Source organism: Trichoplusia ni, chromosome 11, assembly GCF_003590095.1.
Source record: "Trichoplusia ni isolate ovarian cell line Hi5 chromosome 11, tn1, whole genome shotgun sequence".
NCBI lineage: Eukaryota > Metazoa > Arthropoda > Insecta > Lepidoptera > Noctuidae > Trichoplusia > Trichoplusia ni.
Window position 1 is genome coordinate 12,542,848 of NC_039488.1, and position 14,060 is coordinate 12,556,907.

At 35.2% G+C, this 14,060-nt stretch overlaps 1 protein-coding gene across 5 annotated transcripts in view; it reads right to left on the reverse strand.

Annotated features, from left to right (window-relative positions):
• Positions 1–14,060, reverse strand: part of LOC113499024 (RING finger protein nhl-1) — an 87,727-nt gene that overhangs the window by 10,861 nt on the left and 62,806 nt on the right. For 3 of the 5 annotated variants that reach the window (XM_026879336.1, XM_026879339.1, XM_026879335.1), the window contains exons 4-5: positions 1,951–2,109; positions 184–1,617 (exon numbers count right to left, since the gene is read on the reverse strand). In XM_026879336.1, coding sequence (XP_026735137.1) covers positions 184–1,617; positions 1,951–2,085 — 1,569 coding nt within the window. In that variant the 5' untranslated portion in view covers positions 2,086–2,109. The other 2 variants (XM_026879338.1, XM_026879337.1) reach the window with 2 other exon arrangements.

Sequence of the window (14,060 nt, forward strand, 5' to 3'; positions counted from 1 at the left end):
CCAAAACGGTAGGTATTTTTTTGTGTTTGTGTATGTGTATATAAATGAGTTAAATGTGTACGGAGTGTATTTTATGGAATGCCGTTAGATGTTGCGTTTTTTCTTGTTAGTATCGATGATTTCCCTAAAGTCTACGTTGTACTGCTGGCATAGTGTTCACTCTACATCTTCTTCCCAACTCACCTCCCGAGCCGGTGTAGGTGGTTTACGGTTAATTGAGTTTCGTTCTTCTTCTTGAGCAGGTCGTGCAGGAGCACGCTCTGGCTCTTGTGATGAGGCGGCACCTTTGTTCTGCCTCTTGAGACGTGATATCTCATCGTCCTCGCTTTGTTGCCTCTGTGCGGGAGGAGGACGACGCGCTTGAGGTGTGGGCTGGACGGGCTTAGGAGGTGGAGGAGGTTCTTTTTTTTCTTTCTTCTTACCGCTGTCTACGTCTAATATTCTTTGCATGACACGCGGACAGTCACTAAGTCTGAATATACCACTGAGCGGTCCACGAGTGGCATCTTCAGTATCAGTTACTTTCTCCTTCTCCTTCTCTTTCTGTTCAGCTTTGACAGAGCGACTTGATTGTTCAGTGTCACTGTCATTGTCTAGATGACTTTTTACAAAACGCGAACGGAACCTTGACCGAGTTGGTCTGTGTTCAGACTCATAGCCGCTGTAGTCATCAGCAGCACCGTAGTCTCGGGTATGTTTTTCGGGCGGCGGTGGTCGACGTTCACCAAATTTACGACCACCGAGTATCGGTTCATCGTTTTCTTGCCATCCTTTCGCTTCCTCCTGTTGACGGAATTGCGTTGCTAATCTATGATCACTCTTGGACCTTGTCAGTCCTTGGTTCTGTTGGATTCCTGAAGAGTACGCGTTGGGTTGAGTGATATTCAGTTCACCATAACTGGCGACGTGCATGACAAGTTGATTAGGATCATGCGTCATAATAAATCGTACTCTGCGATTGTAGTCGCCAGCTTCGTAATCAAAGTTTCTAAGGAACTCGACTGTTTTGAGGAAGATTTCTTTAGTGTCTACTAACTCCGTGTCTTCCCATTCTACGTCATCGTTCATATATTTATCGGCGAGATCACAATTACTTTGTATATTTCCTAATTCTAACTCTAGGTTATCTTTCAGATTAGTGAGGTTTCTTAGTTCAGTGGCTAAGTAGCGATCGACTTCGTTTCTTAAGAAATCGGTTCTATCCTTCAGTGCCTTCGCTAGTCTTTTATGTATTTCGTCAACCTCTCCGGCTACTGCTCCGCAGTTAGTCTGGAGGTTTATGGTGTTGCGTTCAACCACTCCGAGGATATCCTGAAGTCTGTTGAGGCCTCGGCGAATTTGATTGTTGATTCTTGAAATTTCCCTACGCAGCACTTCCATGTGTGCTGACTTGCAGTCTTCACAGACTTTCTTGTCGCAATGGGCACATGGCGCGCAGTATGCTTTTTCTGAGCACACGTTACATCTTTCCATGACCTGCCCAGCTGTAGGGTCAGGAAGCTCTCCAGCAATGTTGGCATGAAGCTCCAAGAATCGCTGAAGAGTAACGTTTGTTGGAAATCCCTGGACGCCTTGGTATGGAATCCGGTGCTCGGCACGACATTCTGGACATTTCACCTGTGAAAGAAGGCATTTTTAGTTTTGTTGTTAACTTATTTGGACTCTTAACTACCTACTGAAAACCAATTCATGCACATTTTATATACACAAAAATATTTCATCACTTTTACCTTGACATCCTGCTTTCAATACTTACTTCTGATTATTTTGTAAACAGAAAAACATAAGATGAAAAATTTATTTATATAAAATATTTTCACTAAGCTACCTAAAACTACTTTTGATAATTAAAGCCTTTGCTTAAGCTGTTCCCATATAGTTGCTAAATATTAGTTCATACCTTCTAGGCTTTCCTAGAAGGTATAAATCATGTTAAGACTTGACCCTTACCTGTCGCCTGACGTAGTCGACAAGGCCGTCCATGCACGGCTCCATACAGAAGCTGTGCTGACATGGCAACAGCTTAGGGTTCCTGTACCGGTCTAAGCAGACGCAGCACGTCAGCAACGACTCAAACTGCTCCATAGTTACTCAGTGCTGTTTACGTACCTGGTGAAGAAAAAAAACCATTAATACTATGCTATTTCTAACCAAAATGTGCAAAGATTGCTAACTTATTCTAGTTCAAATTAGTTTCCACAAAAAAGGTCAGATACATTACATATTACAAGTAAAATATATTGTTATTTATTGCAGAAAACAGTATTGACTGTGAAAAGAGAAAGGCTCCTTTTAGCAAATATTGTATGGTTCATAAAGCATAGGAATGTATTGCCTGTTTGACATATTATTACGAGATATTGGAGAAAATCATTGCTATTTCTAGTTTCTTGGAAGGATAAATAATATTCGCCACATAGTTTACAGGTAAAGAACTTTTATTGAAAGGGCCCAATTCCAATTACAAATTACTTTAACAGAGTTGTATCAAATGTGATCTCGTGTTTCAAATTAGGCCTAAAAAAAGCAAAGCCCCACGAATCAAATACTACAAAGAATATGAGACGGAACATAATATATTATTATTGCGATACAAACACCACAGAAATTCAATATCCAGATATTGAAAACCTAAACGACTGCTAATGTGTTTTTGAAATATCAATACCTATATCATTTATCAATGGCTTCGTGAACGAGGGAAAACATCGTGAGAAAACTTACACGTTTATAATGGAATGCGAGTGTAACGCCGCGAAGTTAGAAAGTGAGCCAGAGATTGTTGATTCGTATCACCACACGTGGAAGCCTTTGACGTGGGATCAAATTAAAAAAAATTAACGCAGTTGGTACATTGAAAATAGAGTGAAGCAAGAATCAAACTGAGATATGATACCGATAAACACTTGTTAATATGCATAATATAATTCAGGCGGACTGAAAGTCGTTATTTCACTTAAAATATAGGTACATTTTCGTTCTTTCCTTATATTCCAAGATAAGTATTTGTCTACCGTCAACACAAGAAAAAAACCCAATAAATCTTATAAAATGTCATTTCCCTTCGATTTTCGCTCTTCATAAAGCCGAGATCATAATCTTATACCGAAAATCTCCGACAGAAAAGGTGTCGATGAGATTTGCATTAATATACGATTCTGTGAAAGACAGAGATTCAATATTGATCAAAGTCGTAGACTAAGAAAGGTGCAATTTCCTTTAAAATTCAGATGACGGAATTTTGACATCGAGCGCTCGGAATATTTAAAAAGCTATGAGGAAGACTTTAGGTATTAGGGAAGGAGGAATATGAATAGACTGTTTACTAATATAAAAGTGTTTCCACGATTTTTATACGACGGAATAACCTTTGGAAGTCGAACGACCTTCAAGAAAACATAAATTTTCGGCATTCAACATGTAGTTATGCTTATGGACGTTGCTCAAAAGTTAAATTTGGTGTTCGCGAGGCACATCCTCTGAGATTCGGCTGCTGTTATTATTAGAACCGTTTGGTATTTCACGCGCCTGCTTGACTGGACGTTTGATGGTTTTCAGCAAGTGATTTTGATTCTTATAGTTCACGAAATAAAAATGAAATTACACTGTAGTACAATTTAAATAGTTTTCTAGGAAGAAGTCATTAGTTAGTGATCTCAAACCGTATTGAGTGAAATTTTAAGGTAAAATTACGAAGTATTTTCCAGAAATTCTGGCTGGTTTACGCGAGCCGTTTTATTGATATCTAGATATTTGATTCTTGTACAAGTAGTCTTTAAGTTTAATTCACATAGAAAGTGAAAAAGTCTATAGGTACTCGTATTCGATTTTCGCTACATATCTTTCCTGCATACAATTTTATACCTTTTTACTGAAATAATAAAGGGCATTATAAGTTAATTCAGAAAAGTTTTAGAAGGCTATAGAACTTTAAATTTATAGAATTTCAAAACGGCTCGTTAGCAGTTATCGGAAACTGTTCTATAAATTTTAATACTTTTGCTATAACTAGTTTCCGGCCGAGAGTTTGGTTAGATAAATTTATCGTATTTCTTGACAGGAAAAAAACGAGTTATCCGGTTTTTCAGCATCTACATTCGCATTTAGGTACAACTTTTCGAATTTGTATTGTATGACTGTGACTTTATCCATGACTTTTAATTGTTCAATGCAAAATCCAACCCGCTTTAATTTTCCCAAACACTTTTTTATGCAATACTTGCAATTTCCATCATTGTACCTTAATTTTTCCAGTTACATGTTCCAAAAAGTTTTCAAAGAGAAATGAAACATGAATTAAAAATAGTGTTATATTTCAGTACCATTGTTTCTTAGAGTGTTGGCGTGTTAGATAATTAGTTCGGATGTGCCGATAGGTGTGTTGGCTGGTTCGTTCCTGACTCATTAAGTGTCGTAACTCAATAGGGAACTGGGTTATTTACGGATAATGACATTATAGACGATTTTAGATTTCATTTCCTCAGTAATAAACTACGAACGGTTTGTGAGTTTTTTAGTTTGAGTGTTAAAGTTAATCAATAAACCTATTCCAGTACGACATTAAAAAACGAGTGGTGGATGGACAAAATATTACGCTCCTATAAAATATCTAATGGGGTAATTATCATCGGCCTAGCCTTTTCCCAACTATGTTGGGGTCGGCTACCCTAATGGGGTAAATTGTATCTAAAACAGTGACTGAACATTTTTTTTTTATTAACATAATTGTACGTAAGTAAATACATCTTTGATAAAACATCAAAGTTTCCTTTAGTATAAGCTGTATCGCAAAATATAGAGAAGTCTGGAACAGAAAGGGGGAGGCCTTTGCGCAACGGTGGGATTTAAAACAGCCTATATTTAAAAAAAACATAGTAGTACATTTTACTTCTTAACATCACAGTAAAGTAATATAAAATTTCCATTAGAAAGTTTAGTTCAAGATATTTTAAAAGATCACAAAATTTTCATCATTTGTCTTTATTGTGACGATGGTTTTCTATTTAAAACTATCGCGTCAGGTTCTACGTCACAAAATCGTAGATTTCAGCTCTGACGTACTTTATTTCATCATTGGCCAAAATGGAACCTGGAAACAAATTCCCATGAATTGATATTTTACTATAACAGTGTATTTTAGGTATTGAGCGAAGCGTGTAGAACTTTAATGTTCGTCTGTCAGACAGAAATTTGCACACGATACGCCTTAATAAATATTGTCATGAAAACTATTTACATAATAATTGTTCGCGGTCAAGTGCTCTATTATTATGTAGTGTATTACCGACTAATTTCGATCGGCGTTTTCTGGCCTAGTCTAGTCGGACAATCCCAAAACATGGCCCATAAATAAAATTACTGACCTATTGATAAACACGATTATCAGATCATGACAGCACGAAACAACAGAATGAGAGATATTATCATGCGCCCCTACAATATCTAAAAGACACATAATATACCTGTTTGTTCGCTGAACATTTTTATATCGTCACAGGCATTTTTCTATAAACAAAACATTTACATCATTCCCAAGCATTTTTTGCTTCCAGTGTTAATATATTAATTTCCATAGCGTGGGATGTTATTAATATATAGCGTAGCTTCCCTTGTCGGCACGTTATGGAAACGTCACAATTATTTTTAGTCGTTTTGGCAGACGGTTTATATTTTTTTCTTTTCATTGAACAGTTTGAGTCATTGTTCCTGCGTATTTGGCCACAAAAGAAGCTTTTGTTTAATTGTCGTACGTTTTCGTTGGAATGAAGGTTAAGGAAAAGTGTGAATTGTAAGCTACGTTGTTCAGTTGCCTTCAAATTAAAAAGTATTTATTATGATTTTCTTCTGACATTATTTTTAACTTTCAGTTCAGAACAAATTGGAAAAACATAAAGAAAATACTCTGCTCAAGGATGGGTAACAATTATATTTAGGTTTAAAAACCTTAAGCGTTATTTCAACAATATCTGAATACAGATAAGTTAAGAAAAGTTGATTATTTTCTTTTAAATATAGCATTTCAAGTCGTGCTTTTGGGAATACACATTCCATTTGTTTTACGAAAAACATGGCGAAATGAAAATACATTTGTATAAATGTCAAACGTATACACTAACCCTGACAGAAATCAAGGCTTTAATAAACGATGATTTATGTTTACATAAAAGCTCAAAAAACATACGGATGCTGAGTGTGTTTTTGGGCTGAATAATAAATTATTTTCGGAAATCTATCACATCGGATTGACAGTACATCGGAATAATGTTAGCGGGGAGACCGTCGATGGTGAAAAATATTCTCATATTATTGTTGTCGTTTTGAAATATCAGACATGGCTTTTAGGGTGACACGTTGAGTGAGAGTTCCAAGTCATTATCTGAGTCAAAGGAACAAGATTTGGGAAAGGTGACATCGTTATGATAAGGGATTGTGTGTGATATTTTTCTTTTTCAGGGTTCCATACTCAAAGGGTAAACAAACACGGAACGTTTGTACTGAGATGTCGTTGTCTGTAGGAAGGTCGATCACCAGGCAGTACCTGATAAACTGTGATAGTTAAACAATTGATTTTTTTGCAGATGATGTTATTTTGACGCTGCTATGAAAACAAATTTTACTGTACTAAACCTGTTACGGTCATAAATTTGATGGATGACCATATTTTTTGGTCATCGTTTTTAAAAATTGTTTTTTGGAACCCTTAGTGTCGGGAGTCTGACTCGCGATTGACCGGTTTTGTTCTTTTCTTTGTTGCTTTATTCCTTAAAATATGGCATTTGTTTACAAGAGTTGTTTTTGGGGTTATGTAAGATTGACTTCAAAAGACTGCTTGAGATCAAGCACAGACGTGTGAACACTAAATGTCTGACCGAGTAACTCATCATTCTAATGTCTTAATAAGGCCGACGACATGACAATGATAGCTGGAATAAAATGAATGGAAGGCTTCACAGGGTAAACGATAGAGGAGAATGATTTTAACACAGGGAGGTGTCTGACCAGTAGTGGTTATTCAAGTCTAATGATTATGATGACGTGAAATTCTTCAGGTTGTTCTTACATTAATGTATCGATTTGGTATTATCACTGATTGTTTTGTTTTTTAATATCTCAATTTTGAAACTGCCGTTTGTTATTTGAAAGCCGAAACATAAAAAATGACGCAATATTATACTTTTAACCTATTCGCCAACATTAAAAACTTGTCTAATTTCGGGCAATGTCTAATTTAAGAGTCCTTTCATGACGAAAGAAGGTCTAACATTAATAAATGTTCCATTATTTCAACATCACGGCAATACGTCAGCAAACAAAATAATTTCTTTGTAATCCATTTTACCAAGTTTGAAGGATTGTTATAATTGCGTTCGTCCTTCAATTGTTTTGCTAAATACGGGAACCTGTTTTAATATTGCTCTTGAATGGATATTTTTGGTTTATTGTTTAGTTATTTCAATAATGTTTCCTTGGCAATAGGGTCATGTGACTGGATGACGTCAAATTTGATGTGAAGAACGGTAGTATTGTTACTTATAAGTAAATTGGCTTGTCCCGACAAGGTCCACATAATGAGTTGTGAATCAACGTGATAATTGAAGACCTATATGCAACATTATGATTTAAAAGTAATATTTTTTAATTTATTTTTTTAAGGATTATAATCAATTTAAAATGATAATCGCTAATTGAATCAAAACAACAATAAAATATTCCCTTTTACATCTTATAAAGTTCAAGTTTAACTTTATATACATACATGCTCACACGTGTAAAATCACGCTGACTCCTCACAAAGCATAATATAAAGGTATTCAAAATTGAAAGAAGAATTATTTTTCGTAAGCTTTAAACTTCAATAAATTAGTTTTGAATTCCAATCATCACTCGATATAAACGAATCAGTTCCAGTTAACCGCTATAAATAAAGCGGAATCAAGATCGCTTTACTGTTCTTGTAAACTTCAGCTGTATAAATATGGCAAAGAGCGAGACAGATATATACAAGAGGTAACATGCATCTCTCTCATTTCAGGAAATCGTGACGTTTATAAATGACGTCCGGATTAAATTTGTTTATTTTGAAAATCTATGTTGTGTTATATTTTTTTTTCTGAATGAAAACTATTGTAAATATGTATGTTTCTCTTCCATTTATTCTTAGTTTCCCATCTCATGACGTAATTGACAGATAAACAGCTGTAGTCTTGACCAATTCCCACCATATATGATCATTGTGATAGTAAATCACGATGTTGGTTCTAAATAGCATCAAAATAATCTTATTTTGGATTCAAAGCGACGCACTTTTCACACGTGTCGCAAAATACGTCTCGTTAAACGTCACGCAGAAAATTAACTAATTATGGACAATGATTTCATTTGGGCAAAAGTAAAAGGATTGGTCGGGTAAATTGTATTAACAATTACAATATTTGTGGTAAATGTGATTAAATATTGTTAATATATTATGTCTCATAAATTATTTAGAAATCTAGTGCTGGGTTTAAGGAAAAAGTGTGCAGTCAGTAAATTATGTATATTAAAAAAAAATGGGTTGTGTCTCAAAAATCAACCCTTAAAAGGTGTCATGTAAACGTCAAATTAAATTAAAATCCGAAGCGTACTTACAGCAAAAATATAGCCACATAAAAAAAACACTGGGGGTAATCCAATCACACAGGGGGTTATTGGGGTAATGCAATAGGTTTACAACACTTTACTTGTCATATTGTAGCGGCTTGTAGCACTATGGAGAGTTAGACTAGATTTTTATCACAGGTGTTCGGTGTGCTCTCTAGCACACACTATTTGATACTGAGGGGAACTCGATACGTCGGGTGCGACGTTATTTTGGGAAGCGGTGCGCGTGCGCCGTCCCGATGTATTTCTTCTCGTCATAGTTTACTTTTGGCCGCCGAAAGGTCATTGGACAGTTACTGTAGATTGTTTTTTATGCACATGTTTGAATTATTTGTTGTGATATGCTAATGATGGGCAGTTAATTAATTTGTAGTGTTGTTGTTTTGTGTTCTTAATTGTTTTTGTAACTATTGTTTTTTTTTCTGAGAATTTTTGAATGGGTAAAAATGGTAATCGTTTATTTACTAATTAGTATATTTGCATGTTACATTAATCGCCATTAAAAGAAACTTGACAGTTGTTGATCGTTTTGACTATTTTATGGCAATAACTAAATATACAAATTCATTCAACGAAAACAATATTTTTGTTACTTTAAACAATTATAAAATAATCGATGAACAAGGAAGTCGCTGGGTCCCGTTGGATGCAGGTGGCAATGAACCGGTCGCGCTGGAGAACTTATGGAGAGGCCTATGTCCAGCAGTGGACTGCTATAGGCTGAAATGATGATGATGAACAAGGAAGTGACCTTATAGAGGCTCGTTTTTTTTTACATAAAACAGCATAATATACAAACAAAAGTTTTTACCAGATCTGCTGCATTAAAATGCAGTTTGTCCATCTTTATCATTGTTTAAATTGCAGGACCTGTCTTTGTTGTAGAGCGACGGTACTTTCCCTGGCCAAAAATGTGGAACAAAATATGTACTGCCCGACTGGTTTTAAAAGAAATAAAATACTGTAATGAGATGTAAGATCCATATAAGACAAAGGGTTTAATCTAAAGCATAGTGCAAAATTTGAGGAAATAATAAATCTAACTTTCACTTCACGTGGCCTTAAGCTACTTTCAGTATTGCTCAATGTCAAAATGCATTGAGTATTTTATAACCAAAGAAGATCTATAAATATAACAAAAAAATTTTTTTACTCTTCGGAAACCAATATTCTCTTGCAACTGGTTGTGTATGAAACTCAATAAGACTGTATTGCAGTATTCACATTCACTAATATTTTTGGGTATTTGAAACTTTCGATGAGTATTGTATGACAAGACTTCAAACTTTTTCTGTTCATTGAAAAAGAAGCATGTTTTAATATAACAAAAAATTGCTTCTGTATCTGTATCCAAAGAGAGAGAACATGATACCTTTCTTGATAAAATTTACGTAAACCATACAAATTAGTTTATGGGATTGCTTCTTTCATTCATAATAAGTACAACAAAATTTGATTCAAAATAAATGCGATTGTTCTAAAAATTTGTTCAAAATAATACCAACTGCAGATAAAAGAACATGGATCCTACAGCACCTAACAACCTAACACCAAACTCTATAATCCACATAATATTTTTATCTCTTATGTATATTTGCTTTACTGGACCCAAAAAGAACAGAAGTCGCAAATAGCTCACGTTTCCTTCATATCGTGATAAAACATACGTCATCAGCCAAACGATACAACGTGCGATTTAAATCCATCCTTTCTTCATGTTGTTTACAAAAGGCATTTATTTTTGGACTCCGTTTTATTTTTGTAAACAAAGCGATAGCCTTTACGTCCGTATATACGTATGTATGATTAGGTCCGACCTTTCACAAGGATTTTCTTGCCTGTATGTTGTATGTATATTGTCTTGAATTTGTCTAACAAAGGCAGGGTGTTGTCAAAGATTGAGGAAGGTCTTGTGAATTATGGTGACTTGTTTTCCTGAAAAATGTTCCCTAATAAATAGCGAAAGGTTTTATTTATGGAGTGTCCTGTATTAGTTTACACGTATTAGAATCTTTTGAACAAAGTTTCTAGTTTATAGATATGTTAAAAGTATCTGACACGTAATTTGTGACGACCTTGATCTGTTTTTGGGTCAGAAATCTCCATAAGGAGGGAATTTAAAGATAGCAACTTAGAGATTGTTATAGTGCAATATAAACATTAACACTTCTATAAATAACCGGTCAAGTACAATTTGAACATGTAAAACTGAGGGTTCCATATTAATGGGCTTAAATAAACAATCGTTTAGAAATTAATTAGAGGGTGGATTATATTTGTGCATTAACCTAACAAATTTATCTTTATATGTGTGTTGTTACAGCGTCAACAACTTACGGTTCCCGAGATATAGCCTGGTGATAGATAATATTGTTCAAAATCTAACATTTGGGTACGATATCGTAAAAACAAATACAATAACAACGGTATTACAAATGTTACTGTATAGCAAATCAATATGAGTATATCTGTAACACCATATACGTCCAAAAAAAAATAATAATTAAGTCAAACTATTTATTACGAACATTATCATTTTCAAGCTTCCACACGCAGGCCACGGTTTGAGCTCATCCTTTCAACCCAAACTATTTGAACAAGGATAATCCTTCCACAGTTGAATCGGATTGCGTTCATCTAATTTTGGAAACTAACAGATGTTACTCTTTAGAACTAGGCTGGCCTGGTTTCAAGTTGGGAACACGATATTGCGCGAATTATGTATGCAGAAAATACTAGTTAGGCTCTTGCTGGGTACGTAATATTCGATTGCTTTTTCTCCTTGATGTATGTGTATTTTTTTGTGTAAACGTGTTTTCGGGTACAAAATGTGTAAATAAAAACCGATCAAGTGCGTGTTGTAGGTACTCGCGATACTGAGGGCTTTGTAGGAGTAGAGTAAGAAATGCGAAATGGAAACAGTTTTCCATGTCAACCGTTCATGAGAACTATCATGGTTTAGACGAACCTACTATCTATACTATACAGACTCTCAAACTTAGGAATTTCGTTGTACTGTCTGTACTGTTTCAGATTACAAACAAGTTTTTCCTACGAGGGGACTGAATCCGCGATACACAGCGTTTATTGGATGTCACATGGAGACCTCAACCACTCGACCATCCGTGCATTCTAAATTCCATCAATTGACTACCATTAAAATATTTAAATAAACAAAGTCGTTAGCAAATGTCGTTATAAAATTAGAGTTGGTTTGGTGAATATAAAATGGACTTTCCAATTAAGTCGCACAGTATAGATGAGAGCAAAATTGTGTACAAATGCACACACAATTTATCTCAACCCGCGTTTTACGATAATGGTGAGTAACAGTTTATTAATTATGACTTTCAAAGACCTAGAGCTGACCGCTCAACACTGGGTAATGAACTTTGCAGGTAAATATATTTTAGGGTCCAGTATTAACCACAAGAAAGATAATAAAGCTTTTTTGAGCATAATTTTTATTAATCTACACTGTTGTTCAGGTTTTTATTAAAATCAAGAATTGACACATCATCTATGCATTACATTTATTTGTGATTTACGTTTGATTCTAGTCTTTTTTTGATGTTATCATAAGTAAGTAAAAAATATGTCTAATCATAATCATAAAAATTGCGATTTCAAATATAGGTGAAATATATGTACTGGGTATCTAAGCGTGCGCATAAACTTTCCTCATTGGCTTAAATTGTACTGAACCACATAGAGCACTGTTTGTCTACAAATTGAAGCTAAGTTGATGCACTTTAATTTTAATAAACAAGATTAATTAAAATAAAAGACGCTTACAAGACCGAAAATAAGATGAGTTTGAGCTTTTAGCTTCGTTTCAATTATAACAATGGTATACCGAAATTGATGAAAGTTAATGCTAAAAAACTGGATACTAAAAGGGTTTAAACGACATTTGGAAATAACTACATCATCATCATCAGGTCATATTCGTCGACTGCTGGACATACGCCTCCCCAATTGCACGCCATCAACAACTATCTTCGGCTGCTCGTATCCAGCTCCTTACAGCCATCTTGCGCACATCATCACTCTACCGTGGCTGAAGACGTCCTACACTACGTTTGCCGAGGCGCGGTCTTACCCCACGGTTATCGGCTCTGCCGCTAATATGGCCAGCAAATTGCCCAATGATATCATATGAAATTTCAATAATCAGAAAGAACTATTCGATTTTCTTGGTCCAACTGTGGAATATAACATAAAGACACAATAAAACAGCAATTGTAATAAAGTTCTTATAGAAAATACCAAATTCGCGCCAAGTCGTAAAATCTTTAGGATTCCAATCGAGGTGTACAATCTTACGTCCGAATAACTTTCAGATCTATATATATCGATCTATCTGTCCTTTTCACTACAAATGCCAGTGACTTCATTATAAATAGAGCCAGGTTGTGCCAAAATTACATGCAACGGAATTCAACTCTTTGATGTCGGCGTATCAGAAATAAATTGGTTTGGTGATTTAGACCTGTACTGGGATTTGGGTACTATAAGTTCCTGTAGCAGGACTGTTATTGTAGAAACAGACGCGCTGTGCATGGTCCCGTTTCGATCCCACAGAGGCAAAAGTCCACTTTGTAGTGCTTTTCGGCCTGTTGGCTAAGTTTTGTAACCAAAAAACTAGATTAGGATTTAATCTACACCCTCCATCACAATTTATTACCCCAATAAATCGCAATTTCATATAAAAACATTTGCATGATTTTTGTAATTTAATATGAGGTTACCAACACTTAAGTGAAACAAAGTTAAAATTCATGCCACAACAACAAAACTGTTTACGAAAAAACCCTAGAATTAAATTACTCAGTTGTATAAACCGGGAAAAGTTCTTAAAATCCTCACAAAATTCTAATTTTGTGTCGACACAAACAAGAAATCCTCAACTTCCTGGAATGTAGCGGTATCGAGACCCGGATATCAATATCGGGATCCGGATATAAATGGACCGGACTATTTCTGAACCGTTTATGTTTATCTCAGTCCCAAATTGTGCGGTTTACCTAACAAATAAATCAATGGGAAGTTTTGTTATAGCCGGTTAGTTTAGAAGATACAGCTGTGCTTGTTAAGGTTATGGCCATTAGTGCCACGTGACATTTGTCCAATTTTCCAAAATAACGCTGCCATTTTTGGAAATGACTTTTCTTTCTAATTCTCGTGACTCCGTGTCTTCATCTCCATACACAAAAGGGTTTCTTAAAGAGCAAACTGCTTCTTGTAAAAGTTGATTGCTCGGATAGCCGAGTGGTTAAGGTCATCACGCCAAACCCAAAAAAAATACGGTTGCAGAAATTTAGCTAGGGTTAGAGGTTTAGCTAGAAGAGCTAGTATTACTGTTATTAGTAATTTAATATACAAGAGATTCGTTACGTTTTTTTGATTCCATGTGAACG